General features: G+C 42.2%; 1 protein-coding gene across 1 annotated transcript in view; it reads right to left on the bottom strand.

Annotated features, from left to right (window-relative positions):
* Positions 1 to 1,412: 1,412 nt before the first annotated feature.
* The window catches only part of INTS9 (integrator complex subunit 9), a 97,389-nt gene continuing 73,609 nt past the window's right edge, over positions 1,413 to 25,192 (bottom strand). Inside the window, exons 12-17 of the mRNA XM_070734858.1 lie at positions 22,123 to 22,294; positions 17,070 to 17,194; positions 12,116 to 12,283; positions 4,234 to 4,332; positions 2,983 to 3,120; positions 1,413 to 2,100 (exon numbers count right to left, since the gene is read on the bottom strand). Coding sequence (XP_070590959.1) covers positions 1,924 to 2,100; positions 2,983 to 3,120; positions 4,234 to 4,332; positions 12,116 to 12,283; positions 17,070 to 17,194; positions 22,123 to 22,294 — 879 coding nt within the window. The 3' untranslated portion in view covers positions 1,413 to 1,923. The remainder of the gene's footprint in view (positions 2,101 to 2,982; positions 3,121 to 4,233; positions 4,333 to 12,115; positions 12,284 to 17,069; positions 17,195 to 22,122; positions 22,295 to 25,192) is intronic.

The raw sequence follows: 25,192 nt of genomic DNA, 5'->3' as shown, positions 1-25,192 counted from the left end.
ACTGTTATACGCGATAATAGCTTTTCTTCTCACGCTCTGTAAAGCAGTTGTCATGTCTCAGCCACAGGCAGTCAAACCTCTCTCTGGGGGCTTTACAGTACTTTGACACAAAGTGTGCCCAGGCTGTATTATAAGCAGGGGAGGAGTGGTGGTGGAGGATAATAATGGGGGAAAAAATCCCTCAAGTCTCTTTCATTTGGGGTCAATATTAAAACTAGTGCTTGTTTTAGTAGTATTCACAGATAAGGCAAAATTGGCCCTTGCAAGAACCAAGAAAGGAGAGGCAGGGGGGAGTACATTATGCAGGGTCTGTTCATAAATGGAAAAGGAGAAGATTAGCAGGACTTAAATAGCTATCCTGGGGCCAAATTGTGACAATGGGACCTCCACAAGCAACTGCTCTATCCTTTGATCATTTAACTAAGCTTTTCATTGTAGCTGACCAGATATTCATTTTCTGCATGGTTGGGCCAGGGATAGAGGAAGTAATGCTGTTCACAACTCCTTCCCTAAGCGAATGTTAGAGGATTTCTTTCTTTTTTTTCAAAAAAGGGAAAAAAGGAATAGGAGAAAGTTGTGCATTTCGACAACTAGTCTTGTATAACAGTAATATTTCTGCCTGAACAGCTGTACCAGAAAAATAAAATATACTTAGAAGCACATGCTATTGTAAGCAGGCCACTATTTAAAGATAAGACTTACAACCACAGTGCAAGTTCCAATGTACTTTTAAATAAAAAATCATGTTTATGTTCATGATTCATGAGCCAGGAGAGCATGACATGAGATTATTTTCAGGGCTGTGGTGGCGCAGTGGTTAGAATGCCGTATTGCAGGCTAATTCTGCCGATTGCCAGCAGTTTGATCCTCACCGGTTCAAGGTTGACGCAGCCTTTCATCATTCTGAAAAATGAGGACCCAGATTGTTGGGGGCAAGATGCAGACTCTGTAAACTGCTTAAAGAGTGAGTTGTTAAGCCCTGTGAAGCGGTAAATAAGTCTCAGTGTTATTGCTACTGCTTGATCTCTTGAGTCTAAAGAAGACAAAAGTGTTCCATAATCTGAACTGGTCAAATAAGCTTCATGAGATTATGGAAGCAACTATACGAGTGACATCATATTTGTAGAATACCCAGTAGAACACTTTCCCTATAATTCTAATCACATGGGGAGGGGTGAACGCATACAAAGTTCCATTGCTCCCAGATCTGATAATTACCGTCTCTTGTTTTGAGTTCTTAGAAAGGGTAGACAAATTAAGAGCATGTTTTCAAATCTGAAGTGAGGTTGGGGAAATTGGATATTCTATCGTTGACGCTACTTCCATACATGGAGATTCGGAATAACCTTCAGCTAAGAAATAATTTCTTAGCATTACAGTATATTTATCATGTATTTAAAATGAGCCATCAGTTACAACAAAGCAGGTCTGTATTTTATTAAGGTCTGTATCAGGTCTGTATAAAGGACTTCAGTATTACAAACTTTTAAAAAATAAAATAAAATTTGAAACTAAATACATGTTTAACATTTATTTCTGCCCCCCACTTTTAGTAAAAAATTAAATAAAAGGACAGATGGCAGGAACGGCTGTTCCATCAGCTGTTTTGGTTTTTTGTAATATCAGCTAAATCCCATCTTTTACGCTGCAGTTAATAAACAGATGGGCATTTTTATAGCAAGGTGTCTAGATAGACTTAACCGGGACTCCTTAGCTTTGGCCCATATAAACAGAGGTTCTTATCATCTTCCTTTCAGGAGAGAGAATAGCACGCCTACCTGTTGAGTGTTTCACAAATCAAAGGTGAGCAACTCTGCACATGGCTTTCAAGCTTGCTCTTCCACCTTGTGACCCAAATCCTTGGTTTCTCCCTTTTCAAAAGTCTAAGGAGAGCAGGGCGTGTGAACTTTGGCAGGATCAAGTCTAGAATTTCTGCAGGAATTTGAGGACCAGGTCCTGCAGCTTCACCCTAAGCGACTCGTCATTCTCACACATGATGTGGGTCGAATCCTCTTCAATGCGGATTAGAGTTTCCACATCCTGGAATAGCACCAGATGCCCTTTCGGGGTATCTTCCACTTTGATGTCGCTGAAGCCGTGCTGTTAGTCACCATGGGCAAGAGGGAAAAAAAATAGCCCCCAAATAAGAGCCTTTTAAAACCCTCCATCTGATAAGCATCTGGTTAATATTTGTCTGTGCCCTAAATTGTTTAGGAATAGGAATTATACCTAAACTTATCTTTAATGGGAAGGATCAATACCATAAAATCTAATATACTCCCAAGGAATTATACCTTTAGATAGCGATTAAAAATAGACAAATCATCCCATTTCTTCTGTTGCTGCAGCCCAACATTCAATGGGCTCTATCACTGAAGTCTTATCAACTTTGCATCCCTCAAGTGTGCTAGCAAAGAACTATGAGTTTCTTTTCTAGTTGGCACATGGCTGGTTAGACAGGGGTCTCCAACCTTGGCAACTTTAAGACTTGTGGACTTCAACTCCCAGAGTTCCTCAGCCAGCTTTGCTTGTGGACTTCAACTCCCAGAGTTGCTTGTGGACATCCACAAGTCTTAAAGTTGCCAAGGTTGGAGACCCCTGGATTAGAAGATTTGGCACTTGCAGTCTAATATACCTGGAAGATGATAAGGGTAGCACCAGGCTGGGAAAGCTGCTCTTATTATTTATTTAAAAATAATAAGCAGAGCAGAACCATGGGTAATGCTATATAAACTGGTGTAGTTTGATACTCGATGGCTCCTGCTGAATTATGTGGGACGAGGTAAGCAACAAACAAGTTAAAATGGCCTCTTTCTTTTAGAAATGAGGTTCAGAAAGGATAAGGTTAATAAAAGCTTACCTTCGTGGCACTGATTGGAATTCTTAGGAAATAAACGCTGATCAACAGGACCAGCTTCTTTAGTTTTAGATGCTTAGCCGATCTACCAGGTTTTCTCTATTAGTACCAGTATTCCCGTTTACCTTTTCCAGAGTTTGTACCAGTTGGTCTACTGGGATAGAGCCACTTAGGAGAGGTTTGGTAGGCTTGAGTTCCGGCACGTCCTCCGTTACTCTCTTCCTCTTTTTCCCAGGCTGTGGCTGGGGAGGTTTTGGTGGGAGCTACCAATAAAAGAAGATTGGAGATGAAAAAAGGTAAAGAGTGTGTACGTAGCTAAAGCTCTACATTAAAGACTTCTACTATCCTGCAAGCCTCAAGTGGCCAGGCAACGGATACTCTCAGCCTCCCCTCCCCGGAGGTCCTCTGGAGGCCAGAAATGTCCCACTTCAAGTTTGGATGGCTCGAAAATCAGCCAAACCTGAGCTCGCGTGCCCATTGATATGACTCCATATGCCACTTATGGCATGCGTGCCATGGGTTTACCATCATGGCACTAGGCCATTGTGCCTCTATGAACAAGGTCTACTATCACTGGCAAATCTTTGGAATCCACCAATTCCACCCCCCACCCCACCTTTCATGCATGTCTCCACCCCACCCCAGTACTAGCTGTATCTGTTGTGGTTAGCTCCTGCCCCAAGGACTGTGGATGTGGGGGAGACATCCACATGCTGCAGGCCTGTTTTGCCCCCCCGGTGGAATCTGCTGATGAAGGCTCCTCTGACCAAGAAGACATGAGTGACAGGGAGGAGGAGAGTGTGGCAGACAGCTCAGAAGGAGATGAATTATCTAGCTCCTCCTTGGATTCGGAACAAGAGTTAATGATACAGCCACGCATGCGGAGAGCGATGCATAGGCAACAACAACTGAGAGATTATTATCAAAGAAAATGAGGCCACCTGTGGTTGGGTGGGGCTGTGGTAATTAGTGAGGCTGCTATAAAGAGCAGCCTGTGGGTTTGGCCATTGTGGAGGATTATCTGATCGTTGTGTTTCATGACTGCTTTACTGACTTTGATCTTTGTGTGCTGATTTTCTCCCCCGCTTTGAAACTAAACCAGAGCAAAGTGTGTTTCACTTTGTAAAAGAAGAAGGACTGTGAATTGCCTCACAGCTGCAAGCTAAGTATCACAGAACTGATAAGGGACTTGTACAAATGACCAGTTTGTTTGGAGACGAGTGTTCTTGGCTATACCAAAAGAGGGCTTGGTTTAAGAGAATTTTCAGTATAAAGAACATTGTTTTGAATTTTCAAAAGTGTGTGTGTGTCTGAAATTTGGACCTGTGAATTTTTGGGAGGAGTCTACCAGAGAGCCCGACAGAACAGTATCATACCTGCAGCACATGCTTGTTGTCTTTAGTGTGCAAAACAGCACTAACAGTTGCCAAGGAAATACCTGGTTTCATCTCAGTGGGTACCAGTGAATCTGCAAGCTGAAGTAAAAGATGAGTTAAAAATAAGCTGGAACATTTGCCTTGATGGAGAAAACTTTAGCACAGCTAGTCTGGTAGTTTAGACAGAAAAAATACTGAACATGAATACAATACAACTTTATTTATTTATTTATTTATTTATTTATTGGATTTATATACCACCCCTCTCCGCAGACTCGGGGCGGCTAACAACAGTAATAAAACAGCATATAATAATAATCCAATACTAAAAACAGTTAAAAACCCATTATTATAAAAACCACCTTTTCTGGCCCTGTTTCCTCCCTGGAGATTCCTAGAGAGGCCCTACAGAGGCTTCTCCACGCCTTTTCCGGGCCTGTTTCCTCCCAGGAGATTCCTAGAGAGGCCCCACGGAGGTTTCTCTCTGCCTTTTCCGGTTACAGTTTCGGAGGCTCAAGTTGTAAGTGGAAAATGGTTCTTGAGAAGAGGCAAATAAACCTTGAACACCCGATTCTTATCTAGAAAAGTTTATAAATAGAGGTGTCCTTAGGAAGAGGTACCACTGTATTAGTATTCCTGCTCTGGGAAGGGAATTAGATTGGAAGACCTTCCAATCTTTCCAAACCATGATTTTATGAAAAAGGGAGATAATGTTGTTTTCCTGCTCTGTCTGTGGATTTCTCATGAGAACATAGTTGGCCAAAGATGTTGAATTGAGACAGCCTCTTTCTGACCAAATTTTTGCAACAAGTACATTGTTGGAAAACCTGAATGACTAGGTTGGGGACTGAGCTTTCTGGAGAAAATCTATGTGGTCATTAAGAGGCAATTTCAACTTGATAGTACATCAATCAAGCAATTCAGCTTACCTTTCTAACCTTATCGTTGAACCTCTCTATCGGAGTGTCTACTATGTACAGATTTCTGCAGCTACGCCATGCATTACAAACCATGTTAGTATTCAAACTACGTATCAGATAAAATAAAAAACACCTTCCTGACAGTATCATAAAAAAGGTGAAGGGCCTACACAGCCACTGTGATGATTGTCTTCAATAAAAATGTGATGTGCCTCAGGGCCACCAACGGACTTACACCCCAATAAATAAATCATTAACAGCCTGGAAAAATCCTCCCTAAAGCAAGGGGAGTAAAAGACAGTTGTCTTCTTGCTTTATTTTATTTATATGGGCTGAGTTTTATTTATATATTAGATCAACAGATACAAGGAAAATTTACCTCAGCTGCGTGACTTTCTACTAATCTTAACTTTCACCATTCCTACTACCTATCCAACATGATACATGGAGAAAAAGAACACGGGCCACTAAAATATAGAGCTTGATACTATTAGCCTAAGCCAGGGGTAGGCAAAGTTGGCTCTTCTATGACATGTGGGCTTCAACTCCCAGAATTCCTGGGCCAATCATGCTAGCTCAGGAATTGTTTGTTTGTTTGTTTGTTTGTTTGTCCAATACACAAATACATAGGAAGAAAAATAGACATGTAGTAATATATATAATGGTAAAAGTGAACTTAGAGGAGAAGATATATGAAAGGAAGAAAATATATATATGTGAGAGAAAGGAAAGACAATTGGACAGGGGACGAAAGGCACACTAGTGCACTTATGTACGCCCCTTAGGAACCTGGAGAGGTCAATTGTGGATAGTCTAAGGGAGAAATGCTGGGGGTTAGGGGTTGACACTATTAAATCCGATAATGAGTTCCACGCTTTGACAACTCGATAGTTAAAGTCATATTTTTTACAGTCAAGTTTGGAGCAGTTCATATTAAATTTGAATCTGTTGCGTGCTCGTGTTGTTGCAGTTGAAGCTGAAGTAGTTATTGATCGGTAGGATGTTGCAGCATATGATCTTGTGTGCAATACTTAAATCGTGTTTTAGGCGCCGTAGTTCTAGGCTTTCTAGGCCCAGGATTGTTAGTCTATTTTTGTAGGATATTCTGTTTCGAGTGGAGGAGTGAAGGGCTCTTCTGGTGAAATATGTTTGGATGTTTTCGAGAGTGTTGATGTCTGAGATGTGGTATGGGTTCCAGACAGATGAGACACCTTTCCCCAGGCTCTTTTATATTTTGTTTTATGTTTGATATGAATGTCTTGTTTGGTTTTTTAAATAATGATAAGGTTTTATATGTTTTTTAATATTAGATTTGTTCTACTATAATATTGTTTTTATTATTGTTGTGAGCCGGGAATTGTGAGCTGGGAATTGAAGCCCACATGTCATAGAAGAGCCAACTTTGCCTACCCCTGGCCTAGGGGATTAGCCACTTCAAGACACTGCTTCCTTTTGTATGCCACTACAGAATATGTTTAAGGAGCTGGACTACAACAAGGCCTAGTAGTTTTTCCTTGTCCACTGAAACTCATTGTGTAATTTTGGGCCGATAACTCTGTCCTGGTGCAACTCTCGGGTTGTCCTGGATGAAACTTGCAAGAGGAAGAATTATATATATATCGCCTTGAGTTTCTGAACAAAAGATTGGCTATATATCCAATCACAATTTAGCCCTTGGGCCCTATCAAAGTGCCAAGTTCCAAAAACAAATTATTACTAAAATGTGATAAAAGTTCGCGGAGAGGGGCGGCATACAAGTCTAAATAATAAATAAAAGCAGTTTAAAATGGAATTTGATAAAATACAATTTAAAATGAAATTGGAATAAAATACAGTCTAAAATGAAATTGAATAAAATGTAATACTTTAAGATATAGATAAAATATGATACAGTTATATTTTGGTGTCACCCCTGCAATCTACCCCAATCAGTCCCAGTATGCTGATCTCAACTAAACATTTTTCTTTAAATACTGTGCTGTGTTACATGTTATTTTCAAGTTCTGACTTGAAAGCAGGTCAGCAGTTCAAATCTCATCACCGGCTCAAAGTTGACTCAGCCTTCCATCCTTCCGAGGTGGGTAAAATGAGGACCCAGATTGTGGGGGCAATATGCTGGCTCTATTAAAAAGTGCTATTGCTAACATGTTATAAGCCGCCCTGAGTCTAAGGAGAAGGGCGGCATTAAAAAACCCCCAATCAATCAAAGAAATAAACAAACAAATAAATAAATACAGTGGTACCTCTACCTAACAACACCTCTACTTAAGAACTTTTCTAGATAAGAACCGGGTGTTCAAGATTTTTTTGCCTCTTCTTAAGACCTGTTTTCTACTTAAGAACCCGAGCCCGGAAAAATTTCCCAGGAAATTTGAGAGCGGCACGAAGGCCCAGCCAGTTTCCTGCCATTCCCCCTGGGTTTCTCTCTCTGGCGCAGTGTATGGGAGGCAGCCTTGCGCCGGGTGTATGGGAGGTGCGTGCGCCTCTTCACTGCCTCAGTCCCTTTTTTTTGAAGTTTTAAAGTTTGGGATTTTTTTGATTCCCCTCATCTCCCCTTCTTCCATCAGCAGTGACTGTCCTCCTCCTCTTCTTCCTCCTCCTCCCACCCAAATTCCGAGCTTTTATTTCTTTCCTAATGGTTTTGCACACATTATTTGCTTTTAGATTGATTCCTATGGCAAAAATTGCTTCTACTTACAAACTTTTCTACTTAAGAACCTGGTCATGGAATGAATTAAGTTCTTAAGTAGAGGTACCACTGTATAAGGTAAGCTGTTTTGATATGGGGATCCCAATGGGTCATTCATTTGGTATATAAACCAAGGTACCTGTCTCTCACACCTTTGTACAAGCCACAATCAAATAGGATGTTAGCCAGATCTAATAGGAAAGTGAACACAAGAACAAGGGAACACAATCTGAGGTTTTTCTCACGAGAAAATATTATTTTACTGAAAGAGTAGTGGATGCTTGGAACAAACAGGAAATAGTATAAAAGCAGACTAGATGGACCATGAGGTCTTTTCCCGCCATCAATCTTCTGTGTTTCTATGTTTCTACCTCTGCCACTCTGCAAATGCAGAGACGGTCATTATAGAGTGGAGTCTCCCATTTCTAACCATCATGTCGAGCTGTTCGAATACAAAAACCTAACAGAATCCCTCTCTATGGGGCAACATTATTCAACCCGTTGCCGCCGACAACAATCACAATGCTGTGGCTTCTCTGATAAATATTCTCATTTTAAAAGCTCATCGAGATGCTGCAACTGGAGCAATTCTTTGCCCACTTAAAAGACGCTCGTGGACTCCAGCTGCTGTTCAGGCTAATGGGCTCTTGGCATGCAAATCATAGCTCCCTCTTCAATTGAATGGGGGCATGGGGGGGGGTGCAAGAGGAATGGGGGGAGTCGGAAATAGCTTAATTGTACACGCCAGGGTGGCTTTTGCCTTTGTGCTGAGTTTTACATTCTGTACGAAACGACGATGCTTTGAGATGCACTAAAGAGGGACGTTCTTACCACCTTAAGTGGTTTCTTTCCAAAATGCTCGCTTTGCAATAAAGGTTTTCCGTGTTTCGGAACAGAACGCATCCTTTTTCTTTCAGGAGCACCTGTTGTATTTGACGCTTACAACAAGGCTGGATGTATGACCTGACCCCCTATCACCAATGCACACCCCGATGTATTATTGCGCCCTGCTGCTACAAAAAACAAATCACAGTAGAGGAAGGGCGCCCTCTTCAGGCTTGGATGCGCTCAACCGATGGGAAGACGTGGACGCTAATTGGCAGATGGCCAGGCACCTGGGATAATAAATAATTTATTAATTAATTAATAAATAAATAAAAATAAATGACAAGGATGGGGACCAAACCTGGCTGTGACTGGCAGAAATGAGTCCTACAGGAACCGAAACTAGCACTTCGGGCTTTGGATCACAGTGAAACTACCTATGTTATAACATGTTTTATATTCTGCCCTTGAAATAACAATAGCATTAGACTTATATACCGCTTCACAGTGCTTTACAGTCCTAAGTGGTTTATAGAGTCAGCCAGTGATGGACTCCTATGGCTATGGTCAGGTACGCAGTACCGGTAGAAAAACTTTGATTTTTTTTTTCTTTTTTTCCCTTCTGAGCTCCAGATATGTTTTTCCTAGTGCAGTTAATGAAGTTGAATGTGTATAATTTTAGAAGAGCTATGTGTGTGTGTACATACACATACAGTTTATATAATAAATAATGTATATTTTTGTGTGCCTGTGTGTAATATGTATGTACACATATGGCATATATACATAGAATTAAGTAGTATATTTTGGATGTTCAGTAATAGTAAATAGATAGGGAAATTGTATCTCTTTGAGGCGAGGAGAGGCCAGGCACCCTAACCCAAACCCTTGACGTGAGTGATGTCAAGTTGGCCCTCTTTAAGCTAGTCATGTGACCTTTAAGTCACCCCCGTTACATGATTGTCAAGCCACTCCCACCTGGTCACATGGCTGACAAGCCACACCCACAAAATAAGCCACGCCCACAGTGTGGCAGAAAAAAAAATTGCAGCCCTTAACTGGAGTCAGCATATTACAACCCTCAATAATTTGAATCCTCATTTTACCGACCTTGGAAGGACGGAAGACTGAATCAACCTCGAGCCTACTGAGATTCGATCTGCCAAACTGCTGGCAGCCGGTGATCAGCAGAAGTAGCTTGCAGTACTGCACTCTAACCACTGCCCCCAATAAGTAGTAATCAAGTCTTTGCAATCCAGAACAATTGATTCCACAGCATACTAGTCTTGAAAATTTTCTCGCATGCTCTCCCATTATTCCTTCTCAACTGTGGAAGTGATGTGCCGGTGCCTGGAGGCTGTTGGGGTCTGGATGGGTGTCAACAGACTCAAACTCAACCCTGATAAGACAGAGTGGCTGTGGGTTTTGCCTCCCAAGGACAATTCCATCGGTCCGTCCATAACCCTGGGGGGGGGGAATTACTAACCCCCTCAGAGAGGGTCTGCAAGTTGGGCGTCCTCCTCGATCCACAGCTCACATTAGAGAACCATCTTTCAGCTGTGGCGAGGGGGGCGTTTGCCCAGGTTCGCCTGGTGCACCAGTTGCGGCCCTATCTGGACCGGGAGTCACTGCTCACAGTCACTCATGCCCTCATCACCTCGAGGTTCGACTACTGTAACGCTCTCTACATAGAGCTACCTTTGAAAAGTGTTCGGAAACTCCAAATCGTGCAGAATGCAACTGCGAGAGCAATCATGGGCTTTCCCAAAAATGCCCATGTCACACCAACACTCCGCAGTCTGCATTGGTTGCCGATCACTTTCCAGTCACAATTCAAAGTGTTGGTTATTACCTATAAAGCCCTTCATGGCACCGGACCAGATTATCTCCGGGACCACCTTCTGCCGCACGAATCCCAGCGACCAATTAGGTCCCACAGAGTGGGCCTTCTCCGGGTCCTATCAACTAAACAATGTTGTTTGGCGGGACCCAGGGGAAGAGCCTTCTCTGTGGCGGACCCGGCCCTCTGGAACCAACTCCCTCCAGAGATTAGAATTGCCCCCACCCTCCTCGCCTTTCGTAAGCTCCTAAAAACCCACCTCTGCCGTTAGACATGGGGGAACTGAGATATTCTTTCCCCCTGGGCCTCTACAGTTTATACATGGTATGTCAGCATATATGTCTGGTTTTTATAATAAGGGTTTTTAGTTCTTTTATTATTGGATTGCTACATATTGTTTTTATCACTGTTGTTAGCCGCCCCGAGTCCACGGAGAGGGGCGGCATACAAATCCAATAAATAAATAAATAAACTAACTGAGCGTTGAAGAAAAGACCACACGCTCAGGGTTTCAGTCCTATATTGAGCAGAAATGTACTTGGAAAATCTGATGGCCTGGATACAACATCTAGGGAGGGCTTTGTTGCAGCAGACAAAAGCCCCTTGAGTCCAGGAGCACCTTCTTTCCAGCAGCATGGACAGAGGTCGGTTAGGAGGATAATAGCTCTCCTTTATTTTGCCTCCCCAGTGTCCAACATTGTGAAATGTAATTTTCTAGGAGACTGACCGATTTAACCATGATGGAAAATGGAAGCATTTCTGAGAAATAATGCTAGCTGCAAAGACACAGAGTGGAAACATCCAATTTTCAATACTTCAGTAGCGGGTTCTTACCAGTACGGTTGACGCCATCGCACAGATAGCAAAAATTGAGCTGCGTATGCATCTCTGCATCTCTGCCGTGCATGTGGACACATCCGAGCGAGAGTTTGCTTCTGCGCATGTGCAGGAAGTAAAATCTTGTGAGGGGTCATATAGGTGCATGAGATTTCGGCGATGTTTTGCTTCTGGGCATGGGCGGAAGCGAAAAAATCACCAAAATTCATACACGTGTGGCCCCTCGCAAGATTTTATTTATTTATTTTATTTATTTATTATTTAGATTTGTATGCCGCCCCTCTCCGCGAACTCGGGGCGGCAAAGGAGAGCTATTATCCTCCTAACCGACCTCTGTCCATGCTGCTGGAAAGAAGGTGCTCCTGGACTCAAGGGGCTTTTGTCTGCTGCAACAAAGCCCTCCCTAGATGTTGTGTCCAGGCCATCAAATTTTCCAAGTACATTTCTGCTCAATATAGGACTGAAACCCTGAGTGTGGGGTCTTTTCTTCAACTCTCAGTTTATTTATTTATTTTACTTCCTGCACATGCGCGGAATCTCACTCGGATGCATTCACGCGCACACCGAAGACGTGGGCTTGCAATTGGCAAGCTCCTACCAGAACGGAGCACCGGAGCACACTGGTTAGGAACCCACTATTGATCTAGGTGCTCTATTCATGCAATTTGTTCATTGCTTCAAGGCCTTTCATTTCCCCTCCCCAAACAATCCTGAAGAGACCACTTATCAGTCCCCCCACCTTCTTTCATGAGCCCACTTCTCATTCCTCACCTCTGGGGTGATTTCAATCTTCTCATAGCGGCGTTTGAATGGAAGAGTTAATACCTCTGCTCTACGGTAGGACATGGGTGGAGGCAAGCAGTCAACCATCAAATCCGTGCGATGGGCTTGGGTTGGAGGAGGCTGAGTATATTGCTCAGGACAAACCACATGGAGAGGCTGTTAAGAAAACAAGGAAAGCACTCTTGAGATTATCAGCAAGTTACACCATACAGTTTCGAAGTGTGAAAAAAAAGTTTTAAATACACTTTTTTCAAGATAAAGTAATTAAGAGTACAGTGGTACCTCTACCTAAGAACGCCTCTATTTACAAACTTTTCTAGATAAGAACCAGGTGTTCAAGATTTTTTTGCCTCTTCTCAAGAACCATTTTCCACTTACAAACCCAAGCCTCCGAAATGTAACCGGAAAAGGCAGGGAAAAGCCTCCATGGGGCCTCTCTAGGAATCTCCTGGGAGGAAGCAGGGCCAGAAAAGGTGGGGAGAAGCCTCCGTGGGGCCTCTCTAGATATCTCCTGAGAGGAAACAGGGCCTTCACCCTCCCTATGGTTTCCCCAATTTCACACATTATTTGCTTTTAGATTGATTCCTATGGGAAAAATTGCTTCTTCTTACAAACTTTTCTACTTAAGAACCTGGTCATGGAACGAATTAAGTTCATAAGTAGAGGTACCAATGTATTTGCTATCCAACCCCCAATTATTCCATATACAGTATATACGCTGTATATAGAAGGAGGGGTGGCATACAAATCTAATAATAAATACAATTTACAAAAACTAAAAAATAGCATGTCAGAGAGAAAATATCCAGATCAGTCTGTTTTCTGCTTGGAAAGGAATGAAATGAAGTAAAATAATAAAATAGGACATATTTTTCCCCTTCCACCCCCACCCCTCTCAAAAGTCCAGCCTACATATCCAAGGTACATTCAACCATTACAGGACTGTAAGACCAGACCTTAATCTTTTGACCGAAAAGGTATTCTGGGAAGATCTGCAGATGGGTGAATTTCAAATCCCATTTTTTTTCAGCTTAGGGGATCATTCTTGGAGGGAATGTCCATGAATCCAGGGAATGCCTTGCTTGAGGAAAACTAGAAAAAGTTGATTACAGTGATCCCCCGATCATTGCGAGGGTTCCGTTCCAGGACCCCTAGCAATGATCGGGTTTTCGCGAAGTAGCGCTGCGGAAGTAAAAACACCATCTGCGCATGCGCAGATGGTGTTTTTACTTCCGCAGCGCTAGCGAGGAGCCGAAGATTGGGGTTCCTGTTTTAAAACGTCGCCGCCGGCATGGGGGGCTTGCCAGCACCCCCCCGGACCCCCAACCCGGGTTTGGGGGGCTGCTAGGAAGCCCCCCATGCCGGCGGCGACGTTTTAAAACAGCCGCGCGGCTTCCCAATGAGTCCCGAAGACAAACGTCAAAGGCGAACTTCCGCGTTTGTCTTCAGGACTCATTGGGAAGCCGCGCGGCTGTTTTAAAACGTCGCCGCCGGCAAGGGGGGCTTGCCAGCACCCCCCGAACCCGGGTGGCCGGGCGAGCAGCGAGCGAACGGCGTGGGCGGGCGAGCGGCAGCGAGGAGCTTGCGTGGGCGGTGGGGAAACTCCTCGCTGATGCCCGCCAAGAGGGGGAAGACCTAGGGAAGCCGCCCAGCAGCTGATCTGCCTGGCGCCATCTACGCGTGCGTGCCCATAGAAAAAAGGGCGTGCATGCGCAGATGGTGTTTTTACTTCCGGGTTGCAAAATCGCCATATAGCCATTTCGCAATGATCGGGGTCGCAATACCCGGGGGATCACTGTATACTGAAAAACTGAAAGAAATGGTAGCCTGTTTCAAGCCTTCAGATCAGTCCATGTGAAGGCTTATATTACTGTTAAACCTGTAGTACACCATTGGGCAATGCAAATGTAGATACATTATAAATTGTATCACTTTTATGGTCATACAGTAGTGACTTGTTAAATTCTGGGGGTCCTGAGGACTATATGTTGACATGATGTTAAGTGGGTGAGAACAAATCACATAGACGTGACAGCAGTGTTCCAATATCACAGAGGCTAAATATTTTATTTATTGATTTTGTCCGATACACAATGAGGGTTTTAGTGGATATACACATAGTAAAATACATAATGAAGGTTATAGAGGATATATTCATAGCAAATTATAAGAAAGAAGAGAAGATATAGGAATAAAACATATCAATGAAAGAATAGAAGAAGAGATATAGGAATAGAAGAAAGGTATAGGAGATATAGGAGAGTAATAGGACAGGGGACAGAAGGCACTCTAGTGCACTTGTACTCGCCCCTTTCTTAGGAATCTGGATAGGTCAATCGTAGATAATCTAAGGGTAAATTGTTGGGGGTTTGGGGATAACACTATGGAGTCCGGTAATGAGTTCCATGCTTCGACAAGTCGGTTACTGAAGTCGTATTTTTTACAGTCAAGTTTGGAGCGGTTAATATTAAGTTTAAATCTGTTGTGTGCTCTTGTGTTGTTGTGGGTGAAGTAGTCGCCGACAGGCAGGCCATTGCAGCATATGATCTTGTGGGCAATACTTAGATCATGTTTAAGGCGTCTTAGTTCTAAGCTTTCTAGGCCCAGGATTGAAAGTCTAGTCTCGTACGGTATTCTATTTCGAGTGGAGGAGTGAAGGGCTCTTCTGGTGAAGTATCTTTGGACATTTTCAAGGGTGTTAATGTCTGAGATGCGATATGGATTCCAAACAGATGAGCTGTATTCGAGGATGGGTCTGGCGAAAGTTTTGTAAGCTCTGGTAAGTAGTGAGAGATTGCCAGAGCAGAAGCTACGTAGGATTAGGTTTACAACTCTTGAAGCCTTTTTGGCTATGTTGTTGCAGTGGGCTTTGGCACTTAAGACTTTTGTTATTAGTATACCGAGGTCTTTAACCAAGTGGGGGTTATCTGTGATAATTTGATTATTCAGTTCGTATTTGGAGTTCAGATTCTTCTTCCCAATGTGTAGGAGCATTTTCTGGTTGAGATTTGGAGTTGCCATGTGTTAGACCACTCAGAAACAGAGTTCAGGTCTTTTTGGAGAGTAGTTGTGTTATTGGTGGTGTTGAAGAGTTTTACATCGTCGGCGAAGAGGACACAGTTGCTTTTGATGTAATCGCAAAGGTCATTGATGTAGAGAATGAAGAGCGTTGGTCCCAGTACATTACCTTGGGGAACACCGCTTTTAACTGGGACGGGGGTGGATATGGTGCTTCCTATTTTGACCATATGCATGGTGGCAGGACTTTGGGTTGGGAACAAAGAACATTCAGCCATCGACCAGCTTGAAGGCAGCAACAGTGAACACTGGCTAATTTCTGTAAGTTTTACAGAAGTTTACAGTAAGTTTAATGAAAAGAAGGACCAAGGGAGACATGACAGCAGTGTTCCAATATCTCAGGGGTTGCCACAAAAAAGAGGGAGTCAAACTATTTTCCAAAGCACCTGAGGGTAGAACAAGAAGCAATGGGTGGAAACTAATCAAGGAGAGAAGCAACTTAGAACTAAGGAGAAATTTCCTGACAGAACAAATTTCCTCCAGAAGTTGTGAACACTGGAACACTGAAGTTTTTATGATGTTGGATAACCATTTGTCTGAAGTAGTGTAGGGTTTCCTGCCTCATCAGGGGGTTGGACTAGAAGACCTCCAAGGGCCCTTCCAACTCTGTTATTCTGTTTTTTTCTTTATGGTTGGCTTCCCCCCCCAATTGCTGTTAAAATTATTTTAGAACTTACCATGTCCTATGTGTTCTTCGTCTCAAAATGGCAATCCGCCACATGGTTGATTTTGGACAATTGCCCTGACAAACATAAATGACAAGGAGCCCTAGAGGACTGGAAAAATGGGGTCAGGGCAACCTAGGTTGGAGGTTGGAGTATTTTCTGCTTTTGTAATACAAGTCTGTATTACAGGAGTACAAATGTCAGTTACACGCTCAACAGAACTTCACATAATGCAGTCTGGCAAAAATACAGTTTCTAAAAAGAGCCTCTTTGGAAGTCTTCAAATAAAGCCAATGATAATGTTTTGGATTTTCTTCACTGAGCAATAAATTGGCATAAAGGCTGCTGATCGGTTTCCGGTCACAATTCAAAGTGTTGGTAATGACCTTTAAAGCCCTACATGGCATTGGGCCAGAATACATCTGGAGCCGCCTTCTACCACACGAATCCCAGCGGCCGATAAGGCCCCACAGAGTTGGCCTTCTCCGGGTCCCGTTGACCAAACAATGTCGTTTGGTGGGCCCCAGGGGAAGAGCCTTCTCTGTGGTGGCCCCGGCCCTCTGGAACCAACTCCCCCCAGAGATTAGAACGGCCCCCACTCTCCTTGTCTTTCGCAAATTACTTAAGACCTTTGTCGCCAGGCATGGGGGAGTTAAGTTATCCTTTCCCCCTAGGCTATTACAAGTTATGCATGGTATGTTTGTGTGTATGTTTGGTTTTTTATAATAAGGGTTTTTTAGTTGTTTTTATTAATTGGATTGTTCATGTTGTTTTATCACTGTTGTTAGCCGCCCCAAGTCTGCGGAGAGGGGCGGCATACAAATCCAATAAATAATAATAATAATAATAATAATAATAATAATAATAATAATAATAATAATAATAATATAATAATAATAATAATAATAAAGAATATTTCTAAGCATGTCCACAAAAGCAGAGGTTTCATTGAAATGATGTTGAAATTAAAACGATGAAAGCAACATTGGACCGTTGCAACATAAACTGTACCACAAGAACACATTTACAAAAGGGATGGAATTTGTTTCCTGGGGGTGTGACACTGCTTTAATCATTTCTCCAATGCTTGACCCCCCCCTTCTATCAATTATAGCAGAATATATTTTGGAGGCATCCATACTTAGGTAAGTATAATTTGGACTTGCATTGAGCAAATTAAGACAAGTTAATTTGATTACCTGTACTTCTTTGAGAAGTTTGGACACCTGGATAAAATTCAGCCTGGTGTCTATAGGACAATAGATGCACTTCATGGCCAGTGGCTGGTAGGGAGCCAATGCATCCAGATAAGAGAAATCAGGCTCTATAAACAAGAGAGGGAAGAGAAAGAAAGAAACCTAGTGTTTAGTATTATGCCAAAACTTTGTCAAACCACATGCTTGTGTATAGAACTAGGGACTTTGATTTAAACCAGAAAGCAGGGACTATAGGGCTTGGTGTCATTTCAAGTCCTGAGACAAAGAGAAAGCATAGAATAAACAATGGCAAGACCAATAGAGGAGTACAGTGTTCCCTCGATTTCCACGGGGGATGCGTTCTGAGACCGCCCGCAAAAGTCGAATTTCCGCGAAGTAGAGATGCGGAAGTAAATACACCATTTTTGGCTATGGACAGTATCACAAGCCATCCCTTAACACTTTAAACCTCTAAATTACCATTTCCCATTCCCTTAACAACCATTTACTCACCATTATTACTGGTACTCACCATTGAATAAGACACTTAGTGATCTTGATATTTATAAACATAATTATTTATTAACAATATTTTTTTTGGTTATTTATTTGCAAAAATTATTAGTTTGGCGATGACGTATGACGTCATTGGGCAGGAAAAACCGTGGTATAGGGGAAAAAACGCAAAGTATTTTTTAATTAATATTTTTTTTAAAACCGTGGTTTAGGCTATTCGCGAAGTTCGAACCCACAAAAATTGAGGGAACACTGTATAAGAATCAGATCTGTGTGGTAGCTAAAGGCTATTACACAAATCTAAAGGCAATGAGCTATAGATGGCAGGAGACAGTGAGTTCTAATTCCACTTTATGCCTGAAGCTAGTTGGGTGGTTTAAGGCCAGCCAATCCCATTCAGCATAGGAGGAAGACAGGGGCAACCCACTTCTGAAAATGTTGTTAAGAAAATTCAGCCTGGTTCACAAGGAATTAAGTTTGATTGAAAGATACCCAAAAGGAAAAGAGGGCTGGTGACAGAACTTATGCACTGCATTCCTGGAAAAGGAGAAAGAGTTGGCTTATTACTCAAAGCCTTTGTTGGTCTAAACAGGTCAAATTCTGACAACTGAATACAGATGCAAGAGGGAATACCAAAGTTTGATGCCAAACTTCCCTGGACTGTATGGTGGTTCCTGCTGGCATCATTTTTCTTTCCCACAATGTCCCAGAGCAATGCTATAGCGGAATCTTTGGAGAAATTGACATTTAGAGATTCCTGCATATTTGCTCAAGGGTTTTACTACCACCTTCTTTATTATGAATCTGTTGACTCTCCAACACATTATTTTAAGTAGTTCAATTTCCCCTTCTTGCCACCAATCATAGGCTGCTGATTTGAATGAAATCACTTTGACAGGTGATTCAACAGGGAAAGGCTTTAGTCAATACACATTTACCATGTTTCCCTGAAAATAAAACCCAACAGGAAATTATGCTCTAGCATGATTTTTCAGGATGCTCGTAATATAAGCCTAACCCCCAAAATAAGCCCCCGTTAAGATTATCAGCTAGATGGACCATCTTTCCCCCAAAATAAGACCTAGATGGAAATAAGCCCTAATGTGTCTTTTGGAGCAAAATTTTATATTTTTATGTTGGGAGGTATTTGTGTTTCCCTGAAAATAAAACCAGGTCTTTATATATATCAAAATACCTGGTTCTATTTTCAGGGAAACATAGGTACCTTCCAACATTTTCAAACATAATCCACAAGCAGTACAACTATTTTAATTAAGAATCAAAGTTTCTTGTCATCTGTCTTTTGCAACTTTGTTAATTGAAGTTGCCACCTGATCCATCATTCTTCTCCAACTTGTTGCCTTCGAGATATTTTGGATTACAACTCCCATCATCCATATGGGAAGAGGCAAGATGAGGAAAGTTATTGGATGGACTCATTGTCAGGCAATTCCCACCAATTTTGGGGAGGATCTACTTCTGAGTAACTACTAATAGGCTTGTCCCATAATAGTTGGACTTGAAAATTAGATTATCATCAGATAGAATAGAATAGAATATAATTTTATTGGCCAAGTGTGATTGGACACACAAGGAATTTGTCTTGGTGCATATGCTCTCAACGTACATAAAAGAAAAAGATACATTCAAATCTAAAAAAGATTTATATATTAGATCTACTTTTACCACAGTGCTTGTCTAAAAAGTAAGGAGCTACATAACACTATAAAAACAGGGCTTCTACTGTATCTTCAAATTTAACAGAAATAAAATGGGCTGCTATTCAAGAACTTCAAAGGAAGAGATATCGAGTTCAGCTTATCTCTATCTGTTGACATCCCTCAACATGACATACTGAATCACAAGTCCCATTATCGACACATCATAAGAATGATACCGCAGTGGGGAAGCCTAATCTAGTTATTTCAGATAATCAATAGAAAATTGTATCAATTAGTCTCATGTAGAACAACAGTAGCAATGAATCCAGAAGAATCATCACTTCTTTCCTATTGGAAATTTAATCAAGAGGCAATGGCAAGAGGTCGGGGGGGGGGGGGAGGGCGGATGAGGAAACTATGTCTTGCATTTAATTAAATTTTCTATTAAACCAGAAATAGTTCATCCTGCATCAAGGACATTGAATTAAAAGGGACCGCCTTCTGCTGCACGAATCCCAGCGACCAGTTAGGTCTTACAGAATGGGCCTTCTCCAGGTCCCGTCAACTAAACCATGTTGTTTGGCGGGACCCAGGGGAAGAGCCTTCTCTGTGGCGGCCCCGGCCCTTTGGAACCAACTCCTCCCAGAGATTAGAATAGCCTCCACCCTCCTTGCCTTTCGTAAGCTTCTTAAAACCTACTTCTATCATCAGGCATGGGGGAACTGAGATATTCTTTCTCCCTAGGCCTTACAATTTACGCATGGTATGTTTGTATGTATGTTTGGTTTTATAATAAGGTTTTTTTTTAGTTGTTTAGTATTGGATTGTTACATGCTGTTTTTTATCACTGTTGTTAGCCGCCCCGAGTCTGCGGAGAGGGGCGGCATACAAATCCAATAAATAAATAAATAAAATAAATAAGTACTCCTTAAACAGTTCCCCATCTTTGAAAGAAAATGTTGATATAATAGACTGCAATATTTCTTCATAGCTTTCCAACATATAAATAGCAAATTGTGGGCTTCAGCCCAAAATATTTTTCTGAAGTTACTTGCGCAGCCCTGTTTCAACTTCAGTATTAAGTTATGTGAACTGAAGTAGCATATCTTTTCTCTCTGTTACAGCAAAAACCTAAAGTTCTGTGGGAAAATCCAGAATGGCCAGGCAGTCTGGGACAATTCCCACATATCTAGACATAACTATAGGCACGATGTTTTAAGTAAAACAGAAAAAAATGGTTAATATTGAGCTCTAAGTACTGGGCTGATTTATTTCTGGTCTCATCCAGCAAACCTGCTGTTTCTTGATCACACGGTCAGAAAACATGGTTTGTGGGTCTGCCCTTGGAGATGGTACATAAGTGTCGCTTTTAGCCAGAAGGATGCCAACGTTTTAATTAGTTATTCAAACTTGATCAATTTCAGAATAACTTTATTAACTGCTCGTTTCCCTTTCAGGCCCAATTAAAACTGCAGCTCTTTATTTTTAAGGCCCCATTTACTTTCCATAATGATAAAATGTCTGTGGAAAACCATATTGGCTTTTATTGGAAGCGAAGCCTCTGCGGGCTTGATAAAAAGATGATGCATACAGTTTGTGGATTACTTTACCCAGCTCCACACGTTGCAGCTCTGTTTTGCTGTTAATTATAACCGCCTGCTACCGCACGAATCCCAGCGACCGATAAGGTCCCACAGAGTTGGCCTTCTCCGGGTCCCGTTGACTAAACAATGTCGTTTGGCGGGCCCCAGGGGAAGAGCTTTCTCTGTGGCGGCCCCGGCCCTCTGGAACCAACTCCCCCCGGAGATTAGAATTGCCCCCACCCTCCCTGTCTTTCGTAAATTACTCAAGACTCACTTATACCGCCAGGCATAGAAACATAGAAACATAGAAGACTGACGGCAGAAAAATACCTCATGGTCCATCTAGTCTGCCCTTATACTATTTCCTGTATTTTAGGATGGATATATGTTTATCCCAGGCATGTTTAAATTCAGTTACTGTGGATTTACCAACCACGTCTGCTGGAAGTTTGTTCCAAGGATCTACTACTCTTTCAGTGAAATAATATTTCCTCACGTTCCTTTTGATCTTTCCCCCAACTAACTTCAGATTGTGTCCCCTTGTTCTTGTGTTCACTTTCCTATTAAAAACACTTCCCTCCTGAACCTTATTTAACCCTTTAACATATTTAAATGTTGCGATCATGTCCCCCCTTTTCCTTCTGTCCTCCAGACTATACAGATTGAGTTCATTAAGTCTTTCCTGATATGTTTTATGCTTAAGACCTTCCACCATTCTTGTAGCCCGTCTTTGGACCCGTTCAATTTTGTCAATATCTTTTTGTAGGTGAGGTCTCCAGAACTGAACACAGTATTCCAAATGTGGTCTCACCAGCGCTCTATATAAGGGGATCACAATCTCCCTCTTCCTGCTTGTTATACCTCTAGCTATGCAGCCAAGCATCCTACTTGCTTTTCCTACTGCCCGACCACACTGCTCACCCATTTTGAGACTGTCAGAAATCACTACCCCTAAATCCTTCTCTTCTGAAGTTTTTGCTAACACAGAACTGCCAATGCAATACTCAGATTGAGGATTCCGTTTCCCCAAGTGCATTATTTTACATTTGGAAACATTAAACTGGTTTCCATGGGGGAGTTGACATATTCCTTCCCCCTAGGCCATTACAAATTATGTATGGTATGTTTGTGTGTATGTTTGGTTTTATAATAAGTGTTTTTAGTTGTTTTATTAATTGGATTGTTACATGCTGTTTTTATCATTGTTGTTAGGTGCCCCGAGTCTACGGAGAGGGGCGGCATACAAATCCAATCAATCAATCAATCAATCAATAAAAATTACATTAGAAATCATACCTGTAAATATAATGGTGTTGAGGCTGGATTTCCCCCACAGTTCCATGAAATGCACCACATCGCCAAACCGAAGCGAGGGGTGTCCAGTGAACACCACACAAGGCTGCTTGAAGTCGTTGCTAAAATCTCCATGGATGCTGGGGTAATGCTTCAGTTTGTTTGACTGGATGAGCTGGTATTCAGAAGGAGGAAGAGGGTCACTTGTCCTTTAATAATTATTTTGAAGACACATTTCAGGGACGGTTAAACTGGCCCTCCACCCTTCCAGCCTCTGTTCCCAGAGGATTAAAAAAGGGAATTTTTAGAAGCTCAGGTGGCACAGTGGGTAGAGTGCAGTACTGCAGAAGCTGACTGTTAGATCTGCAGGTCAGCGGTTCAAATCTCATCACCGGCTCAAGGTTGACTCAGCCTTCCATCCTTCCGAGGTGGGTAAAATGAGGACCCAGATTGTGGGGGCAATATACTGGCTCTGCTAAAAAGTGCTATTGCTAACATGTTGTAAGCCGCCCTGAGTCTAAGAAGGACAACATAAAAAATGGAATGAATGAATGAATGAATGAATGAATTTGGCCGTGCTTCTCAGTTTTGTAGGTAAGATCATGTGGTTGTTGTTGTGAGTGGTTCACGACCCAGCCAGTTAGTGACAGATTCTGAGGAGGATGAACCAGGCCTGTCTTGGTGCCCTAGGGCAGCGTTCTTTGCAGCTGAATCAGAGAGCAAGAGTGAGCTAGAACCTGAGGAACCTCCAGAGACTATAGAAAACCCCAATGATGGTCTTCCTTGATTCAGAAGAGGGATGAGGACCTGGGGGATCAGGAGCTCCTATTAGGAGTCTTCGGAGAGGGGCGGCATACAAATCTAATAAATAATAATAATAATAATAATAATAATAATAATAATAATAATTAGATGCCTGGGTCAGAAGGTTTAGAAGCAGTTCAGATGGTAAGTTTATGGGAGAAGTCTAGGCATTTTTAGTTCTGGGGACTACACCCATACAGTATAAAAGGAGGATTTCTGGGGTAAAGAGGTGTGATCTGACAATGAGTCATTATGGTGGCATTGCGAAGTTCCAGAAATGTTTTGCTGGCACACTGTGGCTTTTCCTTTAAAATCATCACACAGAGGCTGTAGCTGCTTGCCAAGTTCTGAAGACTAATGTGGTATGTTTCGACAACACGTGTAATCATTGTGGAATGTTCTAATTACGCTGGGCTCCAGGCCCGTAGCCTGCTCCATTATGTCTTGACTCTTGACCCTGAACTTTGCCAGCAGCAATTAAAAAGAAGGACTACGCTTTGCAACTTTCGTTTTATAAAATACACTTTTGTTCTGGTTTGAACTTTTGCAGTGGATGGTTCGTTATTCAGTTCCGTTCAGGCCCAGAGCAGAACAGTTGTAATGTCTGTTCTTACAAGATTTAGTTTATAAATAAAGTAACCCAGCAATATTGTAGGCTATACATTCCGTGGCTCCCATACAGAGAAAGGAAGTACAGCTCCCAAGTCAAATATGGTTCTTGTCTTCTGACCATTCCTTCCAGCAATGAAACCTGGAGGGTCAGCAGGCAATTGTAGGAGATGAATTCCTCTGCAAGAATTTCATCTCCAGGGAGCAGAAATAAAGGGCTCTGTAAGCAAGTCTTGCCACAGGTCCAAAATGGGGGGCTTTGCCTTGGTGGTGTTGCTAATGGATACTTTCCTCGCTAAGAACGACTAATAATAATAATCCATTAAATAAATGGGTGCAGACTTTTGAAAACAGATTCAATTTCTCCTGGTCTCCCATTTGATGGAAGGAAAAGAAGCTGCTTCAGGGATACCTTTTACACTATATTGACCAAACTCTCCAGGGGCTGGAAATGGAAAAACAAAAACTCAAAAGCAAAAACCAAATACATTTTCTAAGCTTAAATTGCAGCATTCAAAACAAGAGCATTCTCCAACCGCTTGCTTTTTTCTTTCATATAAAGTGGATGCAGTTTGGAAGGTCAATAAGCACAGATGTAAACTGCAGAAATCTACGAGGCCACTCTTTTAAAACAACAAGACATATTGCCTTGATTTGAGTTGGCAATTTTATTTATTTTATTTTATTTATTCGATTTTTATGCCGCCCTTCTCCTTAGACTCAGGGCGGCTTACAACATGTTAGCAATAGCACTTTTTAACAGAGCCAGCCTATTGCCCCCACAATCCGGGTCTTCATTTTACCCACCTCGCAAGGATGGAAGGCTGAGTCAACCTTGAGCCGGTAATGAGATTTGAACCGCTGACCTTCAGATCTACAGTCAGCTTCAGTGGCCTGCAGTACAGCACTCTACCTGCTGCGCCACCCCAGCTTCTCCCAGTTTCACAAATGGTACGGAAGGCGCTGTAGTGGACCTCCTCTATCTCCCAAGCTTTCCTTCCATAGCTTACAGCTTAAAAGACATTTCATTGTAGCCTATACTGTTACAATAAATTATGAAGCCCTGGTATTTATGGATTTGGGCACAGGAAGAGATAAGAAGTCATCTACTAAAAAAGGCAACTGCATCACTGTTTGGTGGCTGCAGTGCCTCGGATAGAAAGTCCATACAGAGAGTGGTAAGGACGGTTGAGAAGATCATAGGAAGCTCGCTTTCAATTATTCAGGATACTGCTTATAAGCGCTATGTGCTTAGAGCTCCAAGAATTGTTAGAGATTCCACACACCTACTTTATGGTCTGTTTCTGTTACTCCGCTCTGGGAGGAGGTTTCCAAGTACAGTGATACCTTGTCTTACAAACTTAATTGGTTCCGGAACAAGGTTCTTAAGGTGAAAAGTTTGTAAGACGAAACAATGTTTCCCATAGGAATCAATGGGAAAGCGATTAATGCGTGCAAGATCAAAATTCACCCCTTTTGCCAGCCAAAGCGCCTGTTTTTGCGCTGCTGGGATTTCCACCTCTGGACCTCTGTGTTTTTGCGATGCTGCGATTTCACTGAGGCTCCCCTCGCTGGGAAACCCCACGTCTGGACTTCCGTTGCCAGCAAAGCACCCATTTTTGCTCTGTTGGGATTCCCCTGCTGGGATTCCCCTGCAGCA

This window comes from Erythrolamprus reginae, chromosome 1 (assembly GCF_031021105.1).
Source record: "Erythrolamprus reginae isolate rEryReg1 chromosome 1, rEryReg1.hap1, whole genome shotgun sequence".
NCBI classification, from domain to species: Eukaryota; Metazoa; Chordata; class Lepidosauria; order Squamata; family Dipsadidae; genus Erythrolamprus; species Erythrolamprus reginae.
The sequence above is the reverse complement of the archived record's forward strand: the minus strand, read 5'-3'. Positions and strand labels throughout refer to the sequence as shown.